The 26,761-nt window shown below is 42.4% G+C and overlaps 1 protein-coding gene across 1 annotated transcript in view; it reads left to right on the top strand.

Moving 5' to 3' along the window:
* Positions 1-25,571, top strand: part of SDC3 (syndecan 3) — a 92,669-nt gene extending 67,098 nt beyond the window's left edge. Inside the window, exons 2-5 of the mRNA XM_087939842.1 lie at positions 5,644-5,770; positions 9,771-10,336; positions 20,118-20,382; positions 23,490-25,571. Of these exons, the coding sequence (XP_087795968.1) occupies positions 5,644-5,770; positions 9,771-10,336; positions 20,118-20,382; positions 23,490-23,656 (1,125 nt within the window). The 3' untranslated portion in view covers positions 23,657-25,571. The remainder of the gene's footprint in view (positions 1-5,643; positions 5,771-9,770; positions 10,337-20,117; positions 20,383-23,489) is intronic.
* Positions 25,572-26,761: the final 1,190 nt, after the last annotated feature.

The raw sequence follows: 26,761 nt of genomic DNA, 5'->3' as shown, positions 1-26,761 counted from the left end.
TACTTTTTCATATATCCTTAACCCACACTTAATCTGTTTTATTTTTATCTGGGTGTGTGTGTGTATGTATGTGTATATATATATATACACACACACAATTGAGATTTGCATAATTTTTGCAGGGAGTATGTGCTTCCCTTAAAATAGTAATTGTCCTTTTGTCATGCAAAACCATGTCTTATTGGAAGACAAATCTAATAACTGAAAACAGTGAATGAGCCAGAAGACAACATAAAAACATCTAGCAAATTAGACAGTATAGAATCAGCTCATTGAGAACACTTGTTCTTATGTAGGATGTTTGGGGTCTGGGAATCACTCTAATGCGTAGGATGTTGGGGTTCCATATTTTCTTAACATAGCTAGAAGCTGGGAAGGAGTGGAAGAGAGACACCTAGAATATACAATCTGTGTTGGCAAAATATACAAGGCTCTGGATTCAATCACTGTCAGGTTTTTAAACTACAAGGAGTACCATTTTATTTTATTTTTCAAATATTCATCTGATTGCACTCTTGCTATTTTAAACACTACCCCCCCGCTTGGAAGTATTTATATTCCATCAAGGTGAAACCAGCTAGAGCTGACACTTGAAAGAACTTAAGTAGGATGGCTAAGGTCACACAGTTGATATCAAAGAGTTGGAGAATATCTTTGACTTCCAAATGGTGTTCCTTCATCTCAATGTCCTCGGCTTCTTCTGAAGCCCAGAAAGAGATATGAGAACACAGCCATTATGAAGGAGGAAACAGTTACTATGGTTACTGTTGTCATGTCAATGACCGTTAGGATAGCATCCCAGCAGGATTCCTCAGTTCTTAACTGAGTTTTATAGTCTACTTTTATCAATATATCCTGATCAGCCTTCTCTGTGTTTTGTTACATTTGCTCATAAAATAAAACCCCTGCTAAGATTAGTTTGGTGTCTTATAAAACGTGATAAGAATGACATCTTTTTTCCTTTGCAAAACTTCTGGGGGCTGGATGTAGGCTTAGTAAATCCCTGTGGAATTTACCGTTCATTTCAACAGGCTTGCAGTAAACCTGGGTTGAGATGGATACACCCAGGACCAGTTCTTAGAAAAGCATATCCCATCCTTATCCCATTCTTTCTCAGATTGGTTCACTCCAAATGAGTTTGCCTATAAGTCAGCCTCTTATTCTCAGTCAATATGGACAATTAAGAGTGATGGGAGCTGTCATTCAACATACCTTTAGGGAACCAGAATATGGAAGGTTGGGAGCTGATGACTCTTGAAAGCTTGGGGGCTGGAGAAATGTTCAGAGTTGTTCATTTTGATCCAGAAATATACTGAAATAGGGGAAAAACTATCCCATATAGAGTAGATAGATTTTTATTATGTCAATAACCTTCTAGATGAGGGGTCTCCAACCTCGGTAAAGTTAAGCTTGGAGGACTTCAATTCCCAGAATTCCCCAGCCAGGTTTGTGGGAGTTGAATTCCTCCAGGCTTAAAGTTTCCAAGGTTGGAGACCCCTGATCTATATAGCCAAGTACACTTCTTTGGTATTAGAGATACCTCTGTTGCACTGCCTGTTCATTGAACACCACACCTCCTAAGTTTCACTTGTCCCCAATTCTGCTGGTAATTTATACACCTTTGAAAACCTGGATGTTCCCTTGGGGTTTTGAGATTAGATAAACCTATCAATGTGATTTCTTTTATATGATTTGTGTTTGCGTGGACTAGGTTAGATTGTTTTTGAGTGCCATTAGATTATTATTATGTTGTTATTGTTATTACTTGTTGCTTTTTGTTGGTTTAAATCCAATTTTACCATCCAGAGTCCCAAATGTGAGATGAACAACCATGTAAATCAATTAAATAAATAGCTAGACTTTCCAAAATAAAAAATGCCAAAAATATTGGCTAAACACCTTGTTGGTGATTTCACTGTCTTCTCCACACCTCAATGTCTACTTAGACCAGAAGCTTGTAAAGTTTGGGGTGCTGTAACCAAGGGTGGGCTTCAAAATTTTTAGCAAAGGGTTCTCTGCCTGGTTGTTGGGTGGGCGTGGCCATGCTAGGTGTGGCCTAGTCAGCCTTCTACACCATGGTGGAGGGGCGTTTTTGCCCTCCCCGGGCTCCGGGAGGGTGAAAATGGCCACCATGGGCTCCGGAGGCTCTCTGGAAGTTGGAAAAGGTCCCATTTCCAGCCTCCCCAAACTTCCGGGATGCCTGTTTTTCGCCCTTCCCAGGGCTCTGCATGCGCCCTGCATTTACCTGCATCCAAAACGGACTATGTGGGGATTCCTGGGAGGGGCGGGGTGGGTGGGACCAGCCATGAGTGGGATTTGGGGGTTCTCCAAACTGCACAGAATCTTAGCTAGTGGGTCTCCCGAACCCCCAGCAGCCCAGCCCTGACTGTAACCCTGTAAAATGATAACAAGGTTTTTGTGATATTCCTTGAGAAGAAAACCAACAATTTTGTTAAGGCTACAGGTGAACAAGGTATAACTCTAACATCTTATGTTATTTCTGTCATATTATCTTATTTTTATCCCCACTAGCAATAGATTAGTTATCTCTAGCCTTTCTCATGCCAATCTAGCAAAAAGGTCTGAGAGGAAAAATCATGGGAAAATGTCCTGAACTCCGCTAACTTCCAAAAACAGTCCCAAAACAACTGCTATATTTCCACTTGCCAGAGGTTACCAGCCAGTGGAAAACCAACCACCAACGACAGTGTTAGTGGATGTTTTTGATAGATGGTTAGATGCATTTCACCAACTCTCAAAAATTCTAGGCTTTTGCTCCTCATTCCTGCCTTATTGCTGAAAATCCTCCTAATAAAAATTGTGGGCAGAAAATTGTCCACAATAGCTTTGGGAAATGACCTTTGGAAAATTGCCCGCCTCTCCTCTGAGAAGTGAGGACGGAGTTTTGTGTATGCATTCAGGGCCTGACATCACCAACAAGAGCCCCTAAAATTCAGCTTGAAACCTTGGAAAACTCTTGCCAGGAAACCGCATTATAAATACAAAGTGATGTCAGAATTCAGCAGAAAAGGGAAACGACACAGACTTGTGTAATGTCTCACCTCGTGATTATTTATTGAGGACCTAAAAGACTAAACACATCATCTGATATGAAGGACAGCTTCTTAGTATGCCTGATGGCGAAGGTGTGCAATTTACAAAAATAAAAACATGTATGGCTGCAATGAATAAACAGGAAGAACGCACTGGTTGAATTCATAATCTCTCGCACGGTATTCTGGAGGACCTGTTTGAAATAGGCATGGGTTTCTCATAGGCTCTAGAGCAGTCTTTTTAAAACTTGGCAACCTTATGATGCGTGAACTTCAGTTCCCAGAATTCCCCAGCCAGCACGCTGAATTGAAGCCCAGGCATCTTAAGGTTGCCAAGTTTTCAAAAAACATAGCCCCAAAGAATCTGTAAGAGCAAAGCTTCCCTTGTCTCCTTGGCTTTCCTTCGCTTTGAACAGTGCAACCTCGGCATCTTCCTGTTTATAATCCTGCAAACCATAAATATTTCAGTGTGATGGGGACTACAAGGTCTGCCAGCCTAACCAGTTTTCCTGGTTGATGGCCAGGTGAGATTGTTAGAAGGATGACTGGACATTGGACCGACTTCTTGGCACTGAAGGATTTTTCATTTTCCCTTTGAATCATTTAGTGGCAAAATCCCAGTGCCGTTTAAGTTCAAATAGGGATAAAGTCAGAGACCCAATTCCATGGTTCGTTGGCTGTTGTGGCTTAGTAAAATTACAGGTAGTTTTGCTGGTAAATGAATCTCAGCTTTGAAATGGGAGATACCAATGATATAATTCATCAGCACTCAAACAGTGCTGGGTGACTCCCTACATTTTGACAGCTTAAGAATGTATTTCCTGCTTGTGTGTTTTCAACCCTTCTTCAAGGTTACATTCTCTCCCTCTTTTTTGCAGTTTGCATCACTTATGCCTAACTTTGCCATATGGCCCAAGTAGCCTTCAACAATGCAATGGTCTCCAAACATTTGTGACTCCAAACATTTGTGACTTGTGATTTGTGACTCCAAACATTTGTGACCTGTGCCTGTCCCAAGGACCATAGCAAATATGCAGTACTGATGGAGGGCAGCTTTTCCGTGGATGTGGTTTTGTGCACTGTCTGGATTTTGTGCATGTGTGGAAAGGGCTTCGCTCGCTTGCATGGCCCAGTTCCTGGCGGAGTATAGACCGATGCCGGTCCCTGCCCTGGGGGTTTGGAGACCCCTGATCTAGTGAGCTTTTGTGACCGATGGTAAATGGAGAAGCAAGGCCTTCCCAGTTCCAGTAAACACCTTAACTATTACAGCATAGGGGTGCTGCAAGGTAGTTGTTGATGCAACCCAGAGGTGGTATTCAGCCAGTTCGGACCAGTTCTGGCATACTAGTAGCAGAAATTTTGACCAGTTCGGAGAACTGGCAAATACCATCTCAGACTGGCCCCACGCACCTGCCCCTGCCATTACCTCTCCTATATTTCCTTGTTTTTTAGCACAGCTGATTGTGTGGCAGAGCAGATAGCCACACCTCAGCTGAGCTAAAAAACAGTTCAGGCAGCTCACCAGCATTGGTATTTGAGCCATATGCACAGAAGTGCGCATAGAACGGTAAGAAAATATTGGGAAACCCACCACTGATGCAACCACATTCAGCTGGAGACGCTTGCAGAATTCATTTGATTTCTCTTAAGGGCTGGCTTCCATAGTGCAGATTCCAGAGGGTTTTTTTTTTCTGCTAAGCTTGCAAAAATTGCTTGTAGTATTTCTGCTGCTGTCAAACTTTTCCAGTGAAAAACTGCATCTCTTCATTTTTAGATGCACATAAGTTGCTGTTTCTCTTCCTTGATCCTTGGATTATCTTCCAAGAAAAAAAAATGCTACTGATACAAAAATATGTGGCATTAGATGAGAGGAGATTGACACAAATACCAATGTAAGGACAAAAGTACATTCTGCTAATGCAAATCTGCAAGAGTGTGAAACTCCATTAAAGCTGTTTATAAATCAGTGTTTCTCAGCCTTGGCCTTTTTAAGGTACGGGGACTATAACTCCCAGAAGTCCAACCGAAGTCCAACCATTTTTAAAGTCATCAACACTGAGAAACATTAAACCAGCTAAGTTAATTATAACAGGCTATCCAGTTTTTTTATGAGCTTTTTTTTTTAAAGAAAAAATATTTTCAGCAGAGTTCTAAAAACAGAAAAATAGCCATTCTGCCTTGAATGAACAACGACAAATATTAGATGCGTTTTCCACCTATTTTTATCCCTTTTTCTCCAGGAGAAAATATATAATAAATGACACCCAAGGTGAGTGGTCTTTTACAAGCTGCTTGACTTTGGTGAACGCTAGTCGTTGATTTCATGAAATTCGCACTGGAGGTGATTATCCTTCATTGCCAAAGAAAATTGCGCTGCCTGGAATTTATGAGCTTTGCAGTCTAGGAAGTAGAGAGGAAAGCCAGAGAAAGGATCTTCAGTTCCCTGGAGGAAGAGTTACACAGTCCCGGACAAGTGATCTGTAGCTCTTCAGATAGGCTCCAAACTATTTAGGCTGCTCTATAGGAAGTTTTTTCTGTCGGATCTGTGGGAATAATGCGTTTATTTGTGTCGGTCCTTTTGATCCGCTAGGCTCAACAGTGGCGGAATGAAAATTTTGAACGGCCGATTGACATGGAAGGCTCGGGGGACGACGACTCCTTTGAAGATGAAGAACTAGAGGAAATGGAGGACTTCTATTCAGGATCTGGATCTGGATGTGAGTATGGAACTAAAATGGAAAGCATACGTCCTGCTAGGAAGGAATACGTCACTCCAGTTGTGGCTTGAATTTGTCCGATTAGTAGAATAGATGGAAAGGCAGATGTCATCTTTGGATTGAATTTTTTAAATGCTAAGCCAACCAGGGGCTTTCTGTGATTTTTCTTTTGGATGTGGTGTGAACTCAGCTAACTGCTCATGGTTCATGCAATGGGCAAACCTCGTTCATAGCATGGTTTAATGCAGTCTGCAAACCTGACCCCGCCTTATCATTCATGGTGTGCTCACTTTTCAGAGATCAGTAGAATGATGGACGGATTCTTCTCTCTCTCTTCCTCCCCCTTTTTCTCCCTCCCTCCCTCCTTCCCTTCTCTCTCTCTCTCTCTCTCTCTCACACACACACACACACCCCACAGCGCCATGTGTTCCCTCACTACAATCAACAGTCTCTGGTCACCCCCATTGCCTCACTGGAAAAAGTTCTCAAGAAGCGCTAAGCGTTTTTAATCTGACTCTGTAAAACCGCTTAGAAAGGGCTGTAAAGCACTCTCTGTGGAGGGGCATATAAGTCTAAGCTATTTCTATTGCTACTGAGATAGGGGCCAACAATCCTGTTTTTATTGACAAGAGAAGGAGCGGAGCTTTGAAGCTTAACTCACCTGTTTTACTGCTTGAATCCCACAATCCTCTCCATTTAATGACCCCATAATCCCTTGTGGGGTGCAGTCTGGGCAAGTGAATGGAGATAGCTGAGTGTTTTAATGGCCAGATGTCCTTCCTGTCACCAATGCAGAGTTTTGTTCAGCAGATACATTCTCAGTGTGCCCGGGGAGAGGAATATCTGCCTCTACCTAGGATCGAACTCACAGCCTCCTGATTGTAAGGCAAGAGTTTCACCTCTAGGCCATTGCACCACTTATATTTCTCTCTCCGGGCACACTGAGAATGTATCTGCCTCTACCTAGGATCGAACTCCCAGCCTTCTGATTGTGAGACAAGAGCTTCGCCTCTAGGCCAATGCACCATGAGCTGAAATCCTGGCCGTGTCCATCGAATACCCCTGAGAATGTGTTTATTGCTGGATCTGATACCCCTTTGCATTCTTTGGGTCCAAATATTGTAGAGTGGAGTTCCTATCACCCACCCAAGTCCTTTGCAATTCATACTCTCTCTCCATGCTGTTGCTTGCAGACCAAATTCAACAGATTAAAAGAAATGTTGAACGATGCCTTAGGATTTATGGAGATTTGCATCTTTTTAAAGGGGGAAAAATACTTCAAGAGTATAAATCGCTTAAAGATTAACAAGTGGCAAATTCCATTGAATCGAAAAGAATGACTTCTGAAGGAAGCACGGAGATAATCGCAATGCTATTATTCAGCTCTGGTTGTAAAAAAAACACTGAAAAAAAAAATCAAAGCAAGTTATTAATACTGACTAAAATAGCAGGAATGCCATTAAAACCCAAATTGGAGCAGTTGGCATGCTCTAATTTGCCAGCTAATATCCACAGTTCAATTTTCATTCAGTTCACGGTGCATTGTTTTGATTCATTCATTGACTTTAGTTATTTTGAAGAGATGGAGTTTTTCAGTGGAAGTAAAATGAATAGTAAACGTGGGCGCCATCAGGTAGGAATGAAGAGTAGATCCCTTGTAGTTTGGGAGTTGTGCATCTAACAGAAAACTGGCATGCTTCCAGATTCTTCTAAACGACAAGTCCCAGCACCCGTCATCCTTAAGGCATTCTGTGTGGGCTGGGGGGGAACTGTGGCTTATTTGGAGGACTACAGTTTTCCCAATTTGTATTATAAGATAACTCTTTGTGGTATCTTGTTTCACTTGTGGCATTGCAGTTGTTATAACTAATAATATTAATCACCATTATTTAATGACCCCATAATCCCTTGTTAGGTAGAGTCTGGGCAACTGAATGGAGCTAGCAGAGTGCCTTAATGGCTGGATGCCTTTCCTGTCACCAATGAGGAGTTTTGTTCAGCAGATATATTCTCAGTGTGCCCAGAGAGAGAAAGATCTGCCTCTACTTAGGATCGAACTCACAGCCTCCTGATTGTGAGGAGAGATCTCCACCTCTAGGCCACCATGCCACTCTGCATAAACTAATATTAATCAGCTTGAATAATCTACTGCAGTGGTCGCCAACCGGTGGGCTGAAGTCCCGAAGACTCATTTCTGGCAGAGTTTGGGGGAGAGAAAGGAAGACTTTCCTTACGTGCAGCCAAAAGCAGAAGAAGAAAGAAACAGAAAGAAGCAGTCCGGTGGCCGGGCGCGGTGCGTGGTGTGAGTGGGGCAAAGTCCCCCCTCTGCCCTTTCCCCCCTCCCATCACTATCTTATGTTTCTGCAGGCCATGTGGGTGGCGCAGCCTTGTGTTCTTACACAGCCTGGATTAATTGCTTTGGGAGTGACATTTCTCTGCGGACCACCAAAATTTTCTTGCGGACCACCAGTGATCCTCGGCCCACTGGTTGGCGACCACTGATCTAGAGTAAAGGTCATCCTCAACTTACAACAGTTCGCTTAGTGACCGTACAAAGTTACAACGGCATGAAAAAATGTGGCTTATCACCATTTTTCACAGCTATGACCTTTGCAGGTTCCCCAAGATCCTTGGGATCAAAATTCAGATGCTCAGCAACTGGTTCACCTTTATGACCGCTGCTGTTGTCCCCAAGGTCACATGATCCCCTTTTGTGACCTGACAAGCAAAGTCAGCGGGGGGGAAATCCGATTCACTTAACAATCAGGTTACTAACTTATCAACGGCAGTGATCCATTTAACAACCGTGGCAAGAAAAATGGGGCAATATTCACTGAACAAGCAACAGAATTTGGATTATGGATTTCCTGTCTGGCCGCTCACAGAGGGTGAGATTACATAACCATACCTCTTCAGCCCTTATTCTTAACATTGGTACACCACTGGGTTGTGTGTTGAGTCCCTTACTCTATACTTTTTATGTGCATGACTGCGTTCCTGCTCATGCTAGTAATATTGCTAAATTTGCAAATAATACAACAGTGGTGGGACATATCTTCGGGGGGGATGAGTCTGCCTACCGAGGTGAGGTGGACCAGTTGCTTTCATGGTGTGGAGACTAAAACTTGGTCCTCAATGCCAATAAGATCAAGGAGCTTATGGTGGACTATAGAAGGAACAGATCAGACATCCAGCCCTTGCTTATCAGTGGAGACTGAGTGGAGCAAGTGGCCAGTTTTAAGTTTCTGGGTGTTACCATAAAAGAGATCCTGACCTGGGGTGCTAACATTTCAGCCCCGGTCAAAAGGGCCCAGCAGAGATTATACTACCTGAGACTTCTCAGAAAACAACAACCGAATGAAAAACTGTTGGTGACCTTCTACTGCTGGACCAAAGAAGAGTACCTTAATTTATTGCACCTGTGTTGGTTTGCCAATTGCACAGTAGCAGATAGGCCAGCACTCCACAGGGTTAATGTCACTGCCCAGAGGATCATTGGTTGCCCTCTCCCCTCTTTGGAAGAGCTTTATAGCTTCCGCTGCCTTAAGAAAGTTCTAAACATTCTCAAAGATGCATCTCATCCTGGGCACCCTTTTTTTTTTGAACTATTGCCATCTGGCAGACGGTACAGGATAATAAAAACAAGGACAAATAGGCTGAAAAACAGCTTCTATCCCAGGGCAGTAGCTCTTTTGAATTCTGCTGTATAGTGCACTGTTGGTGTGATGTCGGGGGTTTTCGGTTCAATGTGTGGAGTGTGAAGGATGTGTGTTTGTGTTTATTTTCATGGTCATGATGTGCACTGAAGATGGTGTTTGATTTCGTTGTACGAGGTGCAATGACAATAAAGTAAACTAACTAGCTAGCTGGCTAACTAACTAGCTAACTAGCTAACTAACCAACTAACTAACTAACAGAAGCATTGGGCTTCAATTGAGGTCGTAAGTCGAGGAATACTCCTGTATTGTTTTCTAGATGAAGTTCCTGTTCTCTCTTGCAGATTTCAAGCAGGATCCCGGATCCAAGTCGGTTGTGCGGCTCACCACGGATTCACCCATCGTTCTTGCTACCACCTCCGCTGTGATGCCTGTCACATCTGTGCAACCGGTTGCCACTCCTCTGGCACCACTCCCTACGGAGGAAGTTATTTCTGAATCCGCCACCAACGGTCTATACATTCCCAGGATTTCAGAAGTGCCAGCAGTCACCATCTGGAAAGCAGTAGGGGTTACTGCAACCCCTGCAGCCCGTGACGTCGCTACTACCGCAATGACCACGACTGCTTCTCGCATGGCTACGATGGCCTCCGCCACAACGGTTACCTCTAGACCAACCACTGCCCTGAGAGACCTGCTGCCTGTGATCACAATTGTTGCCGTGACACAGTCGATGATGCTCGAAACCCCGACAACGGCTACTGTAGCCAGAACGGAAATTCCAGCTTCTCCCCTGGGGACAACCACTGAGACAGAGGTCAGAGATACGGCCCAGCTCAGCACTTCGCAGGAACCAGATGTTACCACAGTGCCCCAGCCTCCCACAGCAACACCGACTGATGCTGCTCAGGTAGGAAAGTGTTTTAAGACAGGCTGTATCTCTCAGTATGGTGGTTTCTGCATGCACTAAACCAGAGGTGGGGAACTATGGCTTGTGACTTGTGGACTTCGAAAGGACCATAGTTTCCCCATCCCTGCTAAGCCATAATCTTTCAGGTCTAAAGAACAGAATAGAATAGAATATGGAATATGGAATATAATATATAGAATATATATTCTTTAGTTATTAAAGAGACTAAATAATAGAATAGATTAATAGAATAGAGAAAATAATAGAATAGTAGAATAGAATATGTAGAATAAAATAGAATAGAATAGTAGAATAGAATACAGAGAACAATAGAATAGAGAATAGAATACATAGCATAGAATAGAATAGTAGAATAGAATAGGAGAATAATAGAATAGAGAATAGAGTAGAATAGAATAGTAGAATAGAACAGAACAGAATAGAATAGGAGAGAATAATAGAATAGAGAATAGAATAGAATAGAATTCTTTTTTGGCCAATGTGATTGACACAGAAGGAATTTGTCTCCGGTGCATAAGCTGTCAGTGTACATACAAGCAATAATCATACATCATTATCATAATCATTGTAAAAATACATTCATGATAAATCATAAGATACAATACTTAGTGATAAGGTATAATAAGCTCACAAAGCAGTCCTTCTGGTCTTTCTGCCTGTTTGTCAATCAATCAACCAATCAATGCCAGCCAATCATTATTTTCCTCCCTTCCTTCCATTTTCCTGTCTTCCTGTCATTCTTTGTTTAGAAACAGTTCAATATTGTTGGGGCCAATTGGTTTTGAAGCAATAGGTTCACTACGTTGGTAGTGCCATTTCAGGGCAAATGTTCATCCCTTCTTTGTTTCTTCTGTGTTTGGCTGTTCACCTGAGAAAAAGGATTTGGGGTGGAGTCTGCATATGCAAAGAAGGAAAAATAAATACAGGGAGTCCTTGACTTACAACAGTTCATTTAGCGACCATTCAAAGTTACAATGGCACTGAAAAAAAATGACATGACCATTTTTCACAGCACCCTCGTGGTCATGTTATCAAAATTCGGATGCTTGGCAGCTGGCTCATATTTATGACAGTTGCAGTGTTCTGGGGTCATGTGAACAGCTTTTAATGACCTTCTGACAAGCAAAGGCAATGGAGAATCCAGATTTGCTTAACAACCATTTTATTAACTTAATAACTGAAATGATTCACTTAATAACTGTGGCTAGAAAGGTCATAAAGTGGAGGCAAAATTCACTTAATGCCTCACTTAACAACACCAATGGTCATAAGTCAAGGACTACCCGTAGTGAGAGTAGAGTGATAACGGGAGGCTACAGCCTTTGCCCCTAATTTCTAATAGTTTCAGTGTTTCCTCAGATGACTTGAATGAAGAAGTCAAGGGAATGATTATCAGATTTCCAGATGACATCCCACTGGGTGGGATTGCTACTACTGTACTACTACCACTCTAGAAGAGAGAAATAAAATTCAGATGGATGATTTGAGACGTGGGTTGAAAGTAACAGCTTGAAATTTAGCAGAGATGGGTGTGAGGTTCTTCACTTAGAAGAAAAACATCAGTTGTGTTAGTACAGAATGAGAGATACCAGGCTGGGTATAGCAATAGTGTGAAGGTAAAAGGTTCATTCTCCGAGCTTGTGGGTTGGTTTCCAGACATTTCTTTACCAGGCCAGCTACATCTTCAGCGGAGTTTAGGGGATGTCAGCAGGGGTGGGATTCCACTGGTGTAACAACCGGTTCAGTGAGTGCACGGTTTGCTCGTGTAAGCACTTCAAAATGACACTTTTTCAGCTAAAACTTACCTTCTGCTGCAGCTATGGTGAGTAAAAACAGCTGAACTGTGCAATCTGCTGTGCCCCGCGAATCAGCTGGCATGAAAAACAAAGGAATGTAAGACAGACTAGGGCAGGGGTATGTGGGCAGGGCAAACTAATCGTGGGAACTACCCGCTTTACCCGAACCAGTCCGTACAGGCTGAATCCCACCCCTGGATGTCAGTGTTCTTCTGTTTATAAGGGTTTCAGATATGGGTGTATCTAGTGAGGGTCTTGTGATGAGTCAGCTGTGAGTCATCAGGGAGTTTTGTGATGGGTATTTTGATAAGGAGATTATATCAGGTCAAGGTCAATGGGAAGCAATGTGCTTGTGTGGGGGGATTGTGTGAGTTGGTTGTGTAGTAGCTACTGAGATCCTATAGATGGCGCTAGATGCTAGCAGCAAACTGCAGTGTTTAAAACCTATATGGGGCCTCTTGGCTACTTGCATGATCTCATTCCCTATATCTTGGTGAAGGTGGAAAGTCCTAGACTTTCCAGACATGTAGGTGATCTCATTTTACTAACATCACCACTAGTCTTAAGGATTGGTTGGGAGGTTGTACCAATGTGGTTGGGAGGTTTCACCCATGTGGAATCTATTCTCCAATCCAAATACTGTGTCTATACTACTCTTCCTTGCTTGTAAAAATGGTATAAAAGAATAAACGCTGCCCAGGAAGTCAGACATCTTGGCATCCTTCACAATGACTGATCTTTGAAATCCATCAGGTTGAGGGTTGGTGCTGTGTCTAGTTGGCCATCTGGTTGATTTGGATTCTGAGGGGTTCATAGGCTGGTTGTAGGTCATTGTGTCTGTTGATGGAATTGCTTGTGGGGTGCCAGGCTTCGATGAACTCACAAGCACGGTGGGCGATAGGGTGGCCAATGATTTTTGTGTTATTCCAATCGAACTGGTGCTGTTGAGCGTCGGTGTGGGTAGAGATTAAAGATTTGGGATTGTGACGTTTGACTGCCAGCTGGTGTTCGTGGATCCTGGTTTTTAATTGATGTGATGTTTATTCCATGTAGAATTGGTTGCAATGTGACAGTTGATTTTGCGGATTAGTAACAGTGTTTGTGAAAAGGAACTGGAGACTAATCACAAGTGAAATGTGAGTCAGTGGTGTGACATATTTGCTAAATCAGTCAAAGGCAGAGGTATAGTTTTTCCAAATTAGGTTTGTGTGTGTCACTGTTCTTCATTGGACAAGTTATGCGTTGAGTATTATGTCTAGATCTAAGCACCACATGTTAAGAGACATTCAGGGAAAGTGGAAGAAATACCAAGAAATGGCCCCAAGAATTCCCAGAGGTCTAGACCTTGAGGCTTGCAAGGAGAAACTCAGGGGATGATGGTTTTAGAATAGAATAACAGAGTTGGAAGGGACCTGGGAGGTCTTCTAGTCCAACCCCCGGCCTAGGCAGGAAACCCTCCTCCACTTCAGACAAATGATTGTCCAACCTCTTTTTAAAAACTTCCAATGTTGGAGCATTCACAACTTCTGGAGGAAAGTTGTTCCACTGATTAATTGTTCTAGCTGTCAGGAAATTTCTCCTTAGTTCTAAGTTGCTTCTTTCCTTGATTAGTTTCCACCCATTGCTTCTTTTTCTGTCTTCGGGTACTTTTTTGTTCTAAAGGAAGATGGTGTCAATGGGAAGATTGTGAGAATGATTTACAGAACAAGAATCTCTGTGGAGATTCTCACTCATCCAGATCATGGTTGTCCCAAAGGCATCTGAACTTTCTCTGTTTTTCCTTGAAAACGTTTCGTTCCTTATCCAAGAAGGATGAGAATTGAAGAAGCTCCTTGGATGAGAAGCGAAAGGTTTTCAAGGAAAAAAACCCAAGAAAGTCCAGCTGCTTTTTGGAAAAGCACCTTTGGGATTTACAAAAGAAGTTAGGAAGGAGAAGGTGATGACTTGTGTTTTTTTTTTTTTAACTGAGCGAGACTGCCAGAAACAAAATAAGCAACAGGAAGGCAGATTCCATTTGGATGTTCAAGAAAATAATAAAAATCATTTCAGCAGAGGAACCAACACTGTGTGAGGATAATTAGCTCATCCTCACTAGATGGGCTCAAAGAGACATCTTTGGCAATGCTTTGAATTAGATCCCTGGTATTTAATCATTTGTGTTTCCTCTGTGAGCCTGTAAAATACAACACTCATTAGCATGGAGAGGAAACATAATATAGAATTAAATTATGCATCTAAAGATACCTGTTACCATCCTACTAGAAAACAGACTTTTAAAATTGATTAAACTAATTGTAGAAATCCCACTTCTGCTATTGTCTACAACCACACACACACACACACACACACACACACACACACACACAAACCTGAGCAACCAGGAGCCCCATCAGTGAAACTTGTAATTAACCCAAACTAAAAATTTAGTTATTTACGTGAGTAGATAATACTTTAATGTCTTATTCCTTTGTGTGTGGTCTCCATGGCAACTTAGAACAGGAATTTACATATAAAACAATCGAATGAACAGTATCGCCAAAAAGGAATGACACGAACGAAAAAAAAAATTAAGCTGCAAACAGATCTAGATTTTGAATTGCTAAAGTTTTAGAAACCAAGAAGTGTTTAAATGAAATGAAAACTGGCGTTTTAATATATTTATCAAGATCTACCGTATTAGGTCATTGGGATTCAATGGGGAATGTTGGTGAAATGGTGATGGAAGGCATTAGCCCAGAACTGTTCAAGTTCCAGGTTCAAGTTCATGTCAGCTGTTATTTCAGATGATATAACAACCTATTTAAATAGGTTGAATAAATAGGCTGAAAAACAGCTTCTATTCCAGGGCAGTAGCTCTTTTGAATTCTACTGTATAGTGCAATGTTGGTGCAGTGTTGTGGGTTTTCAATTCAATGTGTGGACTGTGAAGGATGTGTGTTTGTGTTTATTTTCATGGTCATGATGTGCACTGAAGATGGTGTTTGATTTCGTTGTACGAGGTGCAATGACAATACAGTAAACTAAACTAAACAAAACAAAACTAAACTATTTATCTTTGGATCCTCCAGTATATTATTATGTTATGCTATGCTATGCTATGTTATGTTATGTTATGTTATGTTATGTTATGTTATGTTATGTTATGTTATGTTGTGTTGTGTTGTGTTGTGTTGTGTCGTGTCGTGTCGTGTCGTGTCGTGTCGTGTCATGTCATATCATTATACATAGATATAATTTTTATTCTATAACATAACATTTCAATTTTCAATTAAACAGTAGGTTGTCTGAGTACAAATAGTTTTAGGAAATAATAATCAAAGTGTTTACAATAATGTTCATTACATTGGTATTACATTGGTATTAGTTCTACAACAACAACAATAGCAACAACAACATTTGCCTATTCATTTTAACAAATCTCCCTTATATCATTCATCCCAGATCCTCCAGTCTATTCTGTTGAGTGCAATCTCAAATGTCTGAAGGTAGTCCTACTTGAAACAAGCAAAAGCAATGAGAAAAATAAAGACTCCTTAGTGCTCTCTGAGCTTGGTGGCTTTCTTGCAGATGTTTCATTACTCAAAGTAGCTAACACCAGTGGTGGGATTCAAAATTTTTACTACCGGTTCTGTGGGCATGGCAGGGGAAGGATACTGCAAAATCCCCATTCCCTCCCCACCCCACTAACCTGCTTTCCAGCTCCGTTCTCCTGTGCAGGGCAACCAAAGAAGACCCAGCCAATCAGCTGGGACTCGTGAGGCGGAGAATAGATGGGGACGGGGCCAGTCAGAGGCGGGATTTTGAATCCCACCACTGTTGCAGACCTAGCCATTTAGATGTCCAGTGCTGGTGGCCTAGAGGTGGAACTCTTGCCTCACAATCCGGAGGCTGTGAGTTCGATCCTAGGTAAAAACTAACATTTGGTCAAGCAGGGGGTTGAACTAGATGACCTCAAGGTCCCTTCCAACTCTGTTATTCTATGTTCTATAAAACACTTCTAGGGCCCTTGTGTCAATAGAAAAGGGATGCTGAACTTTTAGCTCGGAAAGTGTATTACCCAAAACTTTGGTTAGCCAATCCTGCAGCCCTTCAAGGAGCCCTTGATGTCAGCTCCAAAGTTCCTCCAAGCAGACCATCATTGCCTTTCCTTATGGGAGAAAATGGTTTTTCCTGAATCAATTACGCATTGTGGTTATGACATTTTCTAAGAGGAAGACAAAGAGAGGGGGAAAAAAGTCATGTCACTTCAACAGATGCGGCCTGAATGAATCACAGCCATATATGGCATCATTTTTAACAGTCTGGGTGGTTGTAAATATGACAGGTGTTGCAGGGAAATCGGATCTCACTCTATTCTCTCTATGGGAAACAGAAAAAGAAGAAAAGGGAATGGTAGCATTTCTTCGCCATTGTTAGCATATTAAAAAGCAGGGACCAGCTGTGTGTAGGTGGGAAGAGGCTGAGGTGAAGGATGAAGTAGAAGAACCAAGTGCAAGTGCCAACCAAGTGCCTGTGCCAAGCCAAGGATCAATCAGAGCTGGGTTTACTCCTCTGGCTTAATGCCTGTGGAGATTCTCGATCATCCAGGTCAGCGGTCACCAACCAGTGAGCTGGGGACCACCGGTGGTCCGTGAGAAAACTTTGGTGGTCCACAGAGAAATGTCACCCTCAAAGCCATTAATCCAGGCTGTGCAGTGCAACACAAGGCTGCGCTGCCCACATGGCCCGCAGGAACACAAGGCTTGCGTCGCTTGCAAAACGAGGTAGTGAGGGGGGGGGGGCGGGGGAGGGGGGGGACTTGCCTGGCCACCAGGCTGCTTCTTTCTTCTTCTGCTTCTGGCTGCACGCAAGGAGAGCAGCAAAGGTCTTTCTTTCTCTCCCCCAAACTGCTTCTGCTGCTTTCCTTGCATGAAGCCAAAAGTCTCAGTCTCAGTCTCAGTCTCAGTCTCCCACCACCCCCCCTCTCTCAACTGAACTGAAGAAGCTTTTTAGATGAGAAGTGAAATGTTTGCAAGGGAAAAAACCAAGAAGGCCCAGTTGCCTTTTGGTAAAGCACCTTTGGGACACTCTTTTGACTTGTTCCTCTAAGCCTTTCCTCTCATTTCTGGGATGTTGTGGAGTGGATGCTTGTCTGTTTGAATTCTACAGTCCCAGAATGCCACATTGTTATGCCATTGTTCGTAATCTGTCTGTGGATCTTCTTGCAGCAGCTACCTAGTCAGTTCACTGTTTCTTCAGCTACTTTGCAGAGATGGCAGTTGCTATCTGTTTATTGTCTTCCCAATTCTGACTTTCTAAGGATTTGTTCATAAGGCAGCCAGAATTAGCCCCTGTGTCCAGGCGTGGCATTCAAAATTTTTCGCAACAGTTGCTGGGTGGCCATGATGGACATGGCCTAGTCGGCCACCTGCACCACAGCGGGGGCTGGGTTGCCCTTCCCAGGCTCCAGAGGCTTCCGGGAGGGCAAAAATGGGCTCCCTGGGCTCCAGAGGCTCTCTGGAAGCCAGAAACAGGCCCATTTCCGGCCTTCCTGAACTTCCGTGAGGCCTGTTTTTTGCCCTTCCTGAACCTCTACACGCGCCCTGTATTTACCTGTATCCAAAACAGGCCACGTAGGGACTCCTGGGAGGGATGGGGTGGGGTGGGTGTGGCCAGCCAAGAGTGGGATTTGGGGGTTCTCTGAACTGCACAGAATCTTAGCTAGTGGCTCTCCTAAACCCCTGCAAATCACCCAGTAGCTTATCCCTGCCTGTGTCTCTTTCTTCAACTTTCCTATTCTTGGCTTCTTCTCTCCTTTTCTTAATTTGCTGTTTCTTATAGATCAGTTTGGTCTCTTTGGTATTCAGTAAACCTTCATGGTGTACTGGCTTCAGTGCCTCTTTGTTGCTGTCCCACAGGTACTTTTTTTCAAATGTCCCTTTTTCTTATTTTGGTTGGTTCAAAGTTAGCCAGGTATCTAGATTGGAAACAGCGTTGTTGTCCACTTGTCTTGTTTTCCCTAAGGACCTGTTATTATCATATTATTATTTCTACCATCCTGGCTTTCAAATATTTCCTGGCTGTGATCCCAGATGTGTTTTCCTCCTTTTTCATCAACATACCTGAGAAATTCGTGCATTTAAACATTCATTTAGAGCCCTCTTTTAAAAGCTTTTTCTTTCATTCTTGTTGTCTGTCTGTCTGTCTGTCTGTCTGTCATTCATTCATTCATTCATTCATTCATTCATTCATTCATTCAGGGCAGTACAAAGATTGCCCAGGCTGGTACCAGGAAACACAGAGACAGAATAAGACATTTTGCATCATTATGAAAAGACGTGGCTATATTACCTATTCGTGTTTTGATTTCTCTCATTCATCATCAAGTCACCTCCAAATTGAGCCTGTTCCAGATGTGCAAACTGGAACTCTCGAAATTCCATCATCAATATTGTTGAGAATTTGGGGAAGTCCACACTCAGTTTGCAATAGGATGTCCTAACTCTGTCTCTCTCCCCTCAAGGGTTTCAAGATGGGGTTTGCCCACCATTGCTCTTTTATGGATCATAATTTCTATCCTGAAGCTGCTGTCCAAGCAGATTCCTTCCCTTTACCCACTAGACATTTCAGTCTGCTGATCTAGGGATTCTCCTCCTCCTGTTTTCCCAAGCAAACTCACAGGAGGAGACTATTCTTTTCCTTTTCCTTTTTCGCATCTTGAAGACTCAATTTGTGACAGGCATGACTAAATATGGGTGGAGAGGTGGGGGGGCGGGGCTAGCTCAAAAGGGATGAATCTCTTGCTCCCTCTCCTGGCCAGCATCCCTAAAAGCAGCAGAGCTGAGTCCACCAAGGCGGCAAAAAACAACAGTTCCTAGTGAAATTGGTCACCTATCTGCCATGTATTTCACCATCATCCCAGGGGAGATAAACTGGAACAGAGGCCAAGTAGAAGGAAGTCGATCTGTTTTGTCAAAAGTATAAAGCTTGATTCGGGGGTGGGGGGAAAAGCAGTCTTGCTGAAACTTTCTTCTCATGTTAAATAGCCCTGGGCAGTGCAGTCTTTGGGTGGTGTGTGTGTGTGTGTGTGAGAGAGAGAGAGAGAGAGAGAGAGAGAGAGACAGAGACAGAGAGAGACAGAGAGACAGAGACAAAGAGAGACAGAGAGACAGAGACAGAGAGTGAGACAGAAAGAGAGAGAGATATAGAGAGACAGAGAGAGGGGGAGAGAGAGACAGAGAGTGGGACACTCTCTAAATAGAAAGAGAGACACACAGAGAGAGATAGAGAGACAGAGACAGAGAGACTGGGATAGGGACACAGAGAGTGAGACAGAGAGACAGAGAGAGAGAGACAGAGAGACAGAGATGGGGACACAGAGAGTGAGACAAAGAGAGACATATATATATACTGAATACCATACATGTAAGTACCCACGAAAACTTAAGAATAGATAGATAGATAGATAGATAGATAGATAGATAGATAGATAGATAGATAGATAGATAGGAGGGAGGGAGAGAGAGAGAGAGATGGAGAAGGGAACATCTGTAGGAGGAGAATAGCGAAATTAAAGATCATTAGGCTCATGGCAGAAGGAGGAATACCTTGTTCTTTTTTCTTGGATACAACCATTTTTTCATTTGGCCTCTTTTTCCTCTTCCCATAGCTTCCTATAAAAATGATGAATGCTTAACAGTCAGTGCTCGTTTTGAGATTTTAAGGGGTGATGGGTCTCCTTGAAGGCTTCTCTTTCATCCCCAAAAGAGGGGAAATAGTCTCGGGTTAAAACTTTTGTTCGACCTACTTCTGCAGGTTCTTTTAAAGGCGTGGATCATCAATGTCTGTCATCCTATATCTCAGGCCAACCCAAGTTGTAGACAAGTATTGTCTTGCTCATCAGCCTGGTGGAGTGATGGAGAGAAATGCATTATTTCACTTTCCTGCTTTCTGTACGCTCTTTTTTCTTCTTCTCTCTCTTCCAGGCGGAACCCATGGAAACGACCCTTTCTACAGTCACAATGAATGAACTTGAAGTTCCCATCAGTGGGGACTTTGAAATCCACGAGGAGGAAGAGGTAGCTCAGACCGAGCTGGGCAACGAAGTGGTGCCTCTGGTCACCCCTGCAGCTGGGCCAGAGTTGAAAAAGAAAATGGAACCAGGGCTGCTGGACAATACAATAGAGTCTGGGAATTCAGCAGCACAACTGCCCCAGAAAAACATATTGGAAAGGAAAGAAGTGCTCATAGGTAAGGTGTATTACAGATTGCCAGTCTGGCTCCCAAGCTGTGTTTGAAGGAGAGAAGGGGGTGAACTTTGGCTTCCTTGCACCGGAGTGCATGATGTGGCTTTCCAGAGTGCTGAAAGCAAAATGCTGCCTTGAGGAATTTACTGTATTGCATCGGTTAGTTGCCAGACTGATCCAGATTCGTGTAGAAAGCTAGCTGCAACCTTCTCCATTCTCCATGAAAAGGCTCATCACTTCGCTGGATCACTGGAAGGTTGTTAGAAAGAATATGCAGAATAACAGAATTGGAAAGGACTTTGGTGATTTTTCTAGTCCAGCCCCCTGCTTAAGCAGAAGACCCTATACCAGGGGTGTCAAACTCAAGGCCCAGGGTTCAGATCTGGCCTGTAGGGTGCTTGGCCCACTGGGTCACCCTGGTAACTACAAAGGACCGGCCCAAGAGCTCTGCCAGCCAAAATGGGCTCCCGAGCTCCGTTTTCGGCTGTGATGGCGTCCTGCAACCCTTGGGAGCAGGGAGCTCTGTTTTTGCTGGCAGAGGGTCGCAAGAGGCCATCACAGCCAAAAATGGAGCTCAGGAGCCCATTTTGGCTGGCAGAGCTCTTGGGCCACCCCAGGTGCCCCTGACACAAGTGACGTCAAGCTGGCCACACCCACCCTGACCACGCCCCACCCTGGCCCCCTGAGGTCACACACAATCCTGATGCGGCCCTCAATGAAATTGAGTTTGACGCCCCATGTCCTATACCATTTCAGACCAATGGCTGTTCGGTTTCTTTTTAAAAGCTTCCAGTGATGAAGCACCCACCACTTCTGAAGGCAAGTTGTTCCACTGATTAATTGTTCTAACTGTCAGGGAATTTCTCCTTAGTTCTAGGTTGCTTCTCCCCATGATGAATTTCCATCCATTGCTTCTTGTCCTACCTTTTGTATGCTTTGGAAAATAGGTTGATCCCCTATTATTTGTGGCTGTACCTTAAAGAGAGAGAAATTATCCAGTCCATGTGGGGATACAGTGGTTCCTAACAGGAAATAATTCCATGGCTAGAATTTTGATGACCGCTTCCCATCCCTTTAATCTCAATAAATGTTAAAGAAGACACAGTGAATCTTGCTTGGAAGGCATTACTTGCAACCAAGGCATGGCTGGTCTACTGAAGAGAATGACCAGGAAAGACATGATAGCAGTGTTCCAATATTTGAGGGGCTGCCACAGAGAGGAGGGGGCCAAGCTGTTTTCCAAAGCACCCAAAGGCCAGACAAAGAATAATGGATGAAAACTGAACAAGGAGAGAGATTCAACCTGGAAATGAGAAGAAATTTCCTGACAGTGACAGCAATCAACCAATGGAACAGAAGTTGCCTTCAGAAGTTGTGGGAGCTTCGTCCCTGGAAGCTTTCAAGAAGACACTGGACTGCCATCTGTCAGAAATGGTGTAGTGTCTGCTTGTTTGTATGGGGGGGTTTGGAGTAAATGACCTCCAAGGTCCCTTCTAGCTCTGATAACCTGTATCTGAATCTAAGGCAGCTGCCAGGCTATCTGATACTGCAAGCTGGACTATAGCTTGGGAGAAAGAAAGCAGAGGAAGGAGAAACACAAAGCTATAGAGAAAAGTTCACATGCCCAAATTTGCAATTTCCCTATATGTGCATTATGTTTAGCATATATATTCCATGTCATAACCATTTTGACTGGATGTGACGATTACTTTTGGTCCAGTCTGAGTCAGAATTGACTTTGAGACATTCAGTTCAGCGATTTGATCTTATCGGATTTGTTTCAAAAGCCAGATTTGATTCAGAGTCTCCAAATGCCCTTCTAAACCAAACTTTCCACAGTCCTTGTTTTTTTTTTATGGCCTTTTTTCTTTTGTTTTTGTTTTTCTCACGCTGTTGTTTAAAACAGATTTTCCTTAAAGTTCTCTCCCTGCCAGGTTTGATTTATTGTGCAACACCTTTTGCTCTCATTGTATCTGAGCCTCCTTTCATGCGCTGTTTTTATTGTTGCAGCTAGTTCTCTGGTCACTGGCCATAAATAAATAGAAATAAATTCCAAATTTTCAGCTTTCAAAAGGCTGCTAGACTAAAATGTGTCAGGGGTCCAATCCAGCAGAGCTCCTTCCTTCCATTCTTGTGTACATACAAAGCCAGCCCCAATCATTCTCATAACCCTTACAGAACTGGCTATCTAATGCCCTGGTCCAGTCCCCGGGGGAGAAAAACCAGTTTTTTCAAAGCTTCATGGAAGGCTTAAAGTTTTGGGAGCATGAAAACCCTTCTTTAGAATCAATGAAATGTAAAATACATCAGAGGTAGCTGCGGTGTAGGTAGGATGATAAAAAAAAAAGTCAAGATGGTGTGCACAACCATACAATCAAAGTTTCACTCCATTTTTATGCGTGCGGCATGTTAAAAAGGGGATGAGGCTTCAGGAGTGCGGTTGCAGCTTCCCTCTTGACTATTTTGATTCTTCCTCTGTAGACACTCCATCCACCCATCGCCCATCCATCCATCCATCCATCCATCCATCCATCTACCTGCCCATTTCTCCCTACTTCCTCAGGCTTTTAATATTCAATTATTTTTCTTCTTCTCATGTAGATACTCCTGATATCTATCCACCCATCTATCTGTCCACCCACCCACCCACCCATCTGTCTGCCCATCTGCCCATCTTTCTATCCATCCATCCATCCATCCATCCGTCCATCCATCCATCTGCCCATTCCTTCCTACTTCCTCATGCTTTTACTATTCAATTATTTTTCTTCTTCTTATGTAGACACTCCTGATATCTATTGGTCTACCCATCTGTCCACCCATCTGCCCGTTCATCCATCCATCCATCCATCCATCCATCCATCCATCTGTCTGCCCATTCCTTCCTACTTCCTCAGGCTTTTAATATTCAATTATTTTTCTTCTTATGTAGACACTCCTGATACCTATTTGTCCAACTATCTGTTCACCCATCTATCCATCCATCCATCCACTTGCCCATTCCTCCTACTTCCTCAGGCTTTTAATATTCAATTAATTTTTTGGGGGGTGTTTATACAAAAGGTAAGCCGATACAAATCTCACTAACTTTCCTCTGTTGTCCCTTTGCAGCTGTGATTGTGGGAGGAGTCGTTGGGGCCCTCTTTGCAACTTTCCTGGTGATGCTGTTGATCTACCGGATGAAGAAGAAAGACGAAGGAAGCTACACGCTGGAAGAGCCCAAGCAGGCAAGTGTCACATACCAAAAACCTGACAAGCAGGAGGAATTTTATGCATAGACTGGAACCTCGAGTGCCTCGTCATCTTTTTCGGTCTCAATGCTGTCCCTTTTTTAAAACAACAACAACCCCAACAACACAAACCTATCTCTGATTCAACCTGTCTCTTTCTAATCGAGTCTTATCAAGTTTAACCTGAAAGATTGAAGAAACCAACCATTTTAAAAAGGCTTGCGCATTTTTAGAAGACAACAAAGCTGACTTGCATTGTAGTACAGGAGATGCTGAAAGGAGTACCGATGAAAGGGAGCCAAGAGGTAGACCTTTTTGGTTGTCTCCTGGAAGATCTTCTGGAATTAACAGGAAGTCCTGGACTCATACCTAACTCAGGACTAGAGCACTGATCTTTTTTTAAAAAAAAAATTAACTGGACACTTTTGGTTGTCAATACTTTCTGATACTCTTCGAGACGAGGGTTTAACTTCATGTGCTAGAAGATGCAATATTTGATAGACCAGGCTGCTCACAAGCCATCACCTCTTCCAACTGAGCAACTGTTGACTCTTGGGAATGCTTCCTTGAAGAAATAACCTGGTCTGCAGGGGCACTCCTTAATGCTCGTGTCTTGCTTCCTTTCCCCCTTCATCTCATCACTGTTCAACAGCCAAAAGACCTCTGATGCTACCTTTCTGTTGCAAACCCAGCCTAAGCTTGCCTTGGTTTCCAACTGAAGCTTGTGCCCAGGTTTATTGGGATTCACTGTGACGTTAAACCTTGATTAGCACAGTTTACCGAGTCTAGGCAAGAGGCTGAAGAGCATTTTTCTAAGATATTGATCGTGAGGAGGAGATGGCAATACCGATTTTTTTAAAAAGAAAGTCAAGCTATCTTCTAAAATCCTATAGGAACTAGATCATATTTCACATATCTTGATGAATGGTGTGGTCATTTCTTCAATGGTGGGGGACTGGTGGGAGGTTTATTGGGGAAACCAAGAGTAGAATGACGTGAGCCTAGTTCTTTGATTCCATGGGACTCTGTAAATAGAGGGATTTAAAAAAATATATGAAATAAGTATATAGAGAACTTGAGTGGGGGAGAATTCTGGTTCTTCTGAAGCAGTAAGTTGTAGAGTAACAGCAAGCATACAAGAGAAATGTTTTGGTCAAGTTTGTTAAGCAACTTCATATTCCATTAACAATGTAGGAGAGGTGACTGTGCTGACCCCAAAGAATTATAAGGACGTTATAAACCCCAGTCTGAACAAAGAACGAGAATAAAAAATGGTAAATGAACCAGATAATTGGAATGTTGGATACCATGCAATAAAATCAAGCAATGGAAAGACCAGTGTTTTAACCTATTAGAAGGTGAAGTCAGAATAACAAATCTGTAGTAATTGTTTGAAAAAAAAGACATATGAATGATAAATGTGCTGTAATTATGTCAGTGATAGAATGTTGTTACAAGATGCTTGTTGCTCTTGGTAATTGATAATTCCTGTTGCATTAACTGAATGTTGTACACATGCACCTTGAGTAGAATGCAAAGACCAGAAGCTGTGATCATATTATTTGTGGTTGTGAAGAAAGTAGAAAGGATGTAGAGTTGTACATTAACATGCTCCTGACAAATACATATGGAGAAAAGCTGGCAATTATGTTTCACTTTTGAAAAAGTAGAGAAAGTTTAACAAATATCAAAGGTGCAGATTCCGGCATCTAAAGATTTGTCAAAAAAACATTGAGGGGGGGCGGGCGGGGAAAGTGTTTTTTGAACGATAGCAATTTTTATTGAATTTTCAAACCAATGCAGTTAATTATAGTAGTAGTGCTAGTAATAATACAAGTAATAATGGTTAAAAACCAAATTAACACATTTCATTTCATTTCAACCTTTTTGAGTAAATTATATCTCTAAAAAAAATTAAACAGCACAAAAGAAAAAAAAGAATGAAAAAATATAAAAAAAAACATTGTGGAAAAATTAGTACTTTTCTGTTATGTCAAAGTAATAGTATTGTATGATGTTTATTTAAATTGTTACAGATTAGTTTTTAAACTTCCTGTTAAACCTGGAGCATCCAGATTCATATTGTCCAATACTGCCTCTTCATTGCTACAAAAATTGGAGAACTCACAAATGTCATTAAGTTATGCTTTGGAACCTTAAAGATGTCTCCTTCTAGTAATATATCAGAATCACTTAAAATGGAAAAGACAACAGTTCGGATTTGATGTATCCAAACCTTTTTACAGATACAGACTGTTCAGACTTTTGGAAAGTACAGGTTAGTCCTTGATTTATGACAACAATTGAGCCCCAAATTTCTGTTGCTAAGCGACAGTGGTTGAAGTAGTTTTGCTCCATTTTACGACTGTCCTTGCCACCGTTGTGAAATGAATCACTGTGGTTATTAAGTTAGTAACATGGTTGTTAAGTAAATCTGGCATTCCCATTGACTTTGCTTGTCAGAAGTTGCAAATGGTGATCACATGACAACTGGCATAAGTACATGCCAGTTGCCAAGCATTTGAATTTTGATCACATGATCACGAGGATGCTGCAACTGTTGTTAGTGTGAAAAACGGTCATAAGTCACCTTTTTTTCACTGCCGTTGTAACTTTGAAAGGTCACTAAACCAACTGTTGTAAGTGGAGGACTACCTGTAACTTATTAACATTCCTAAGCTTGAGGGAAAAATAGAATTAGCTGTTCAAAACAAAATGAAAGAAATTAAAACACCAATGGTTAGTTAAAATCCTACCTATCTCATAATATTACAATCATTCAAACAGGAAAATGGATAAAAATCCATTCCTTCTACATCTACATTCAGCATCTACACGTTGATTTGCCCTCAAGTTCCCCAACAAGTGGTTTAGAAGAATCCGAAAAATCAAGACTTACATTGGATTCGATAGGCCAAATGAGTAAAGTGAAAATGAATTTGTTACAGAGGTTTCCTCTCATGTACAGAGGGCAAGGACCAACAGATGGAGTAGGAACAATACCTTCGTCCCTCATCCCTCCTTCATGCAATTATTATTGGGCATGTCTGAGTGGGTGGATATTTGAATGAAATTTTATTGGCCTGATGGGTCCGTTGTGCAAGATGGCACCTGAAAATAAGACCCTGTCCTATATTTATTTTGCCACCAAAA

This window comes from Pseudonaja textilis, chromosome 10 (genome assembly GCF_049901715.1).
Source record: "Pseudonaja textilis isolate UNSWEBS1 chromosome 10, rPseTex1.2, whole genome shotgun sequence".
In the NCBI taxonomy this organism is placed as follows: domain Eukaryota; kingdom Metazoa; phylum Chordata; class Lepidosauria; order Squamata; family Elapidae; genus Pseudonaja; species Pseudonaja textilis.
This window is presented reverse-complemented; position numbering and strand designations above follow the sequence as displayed.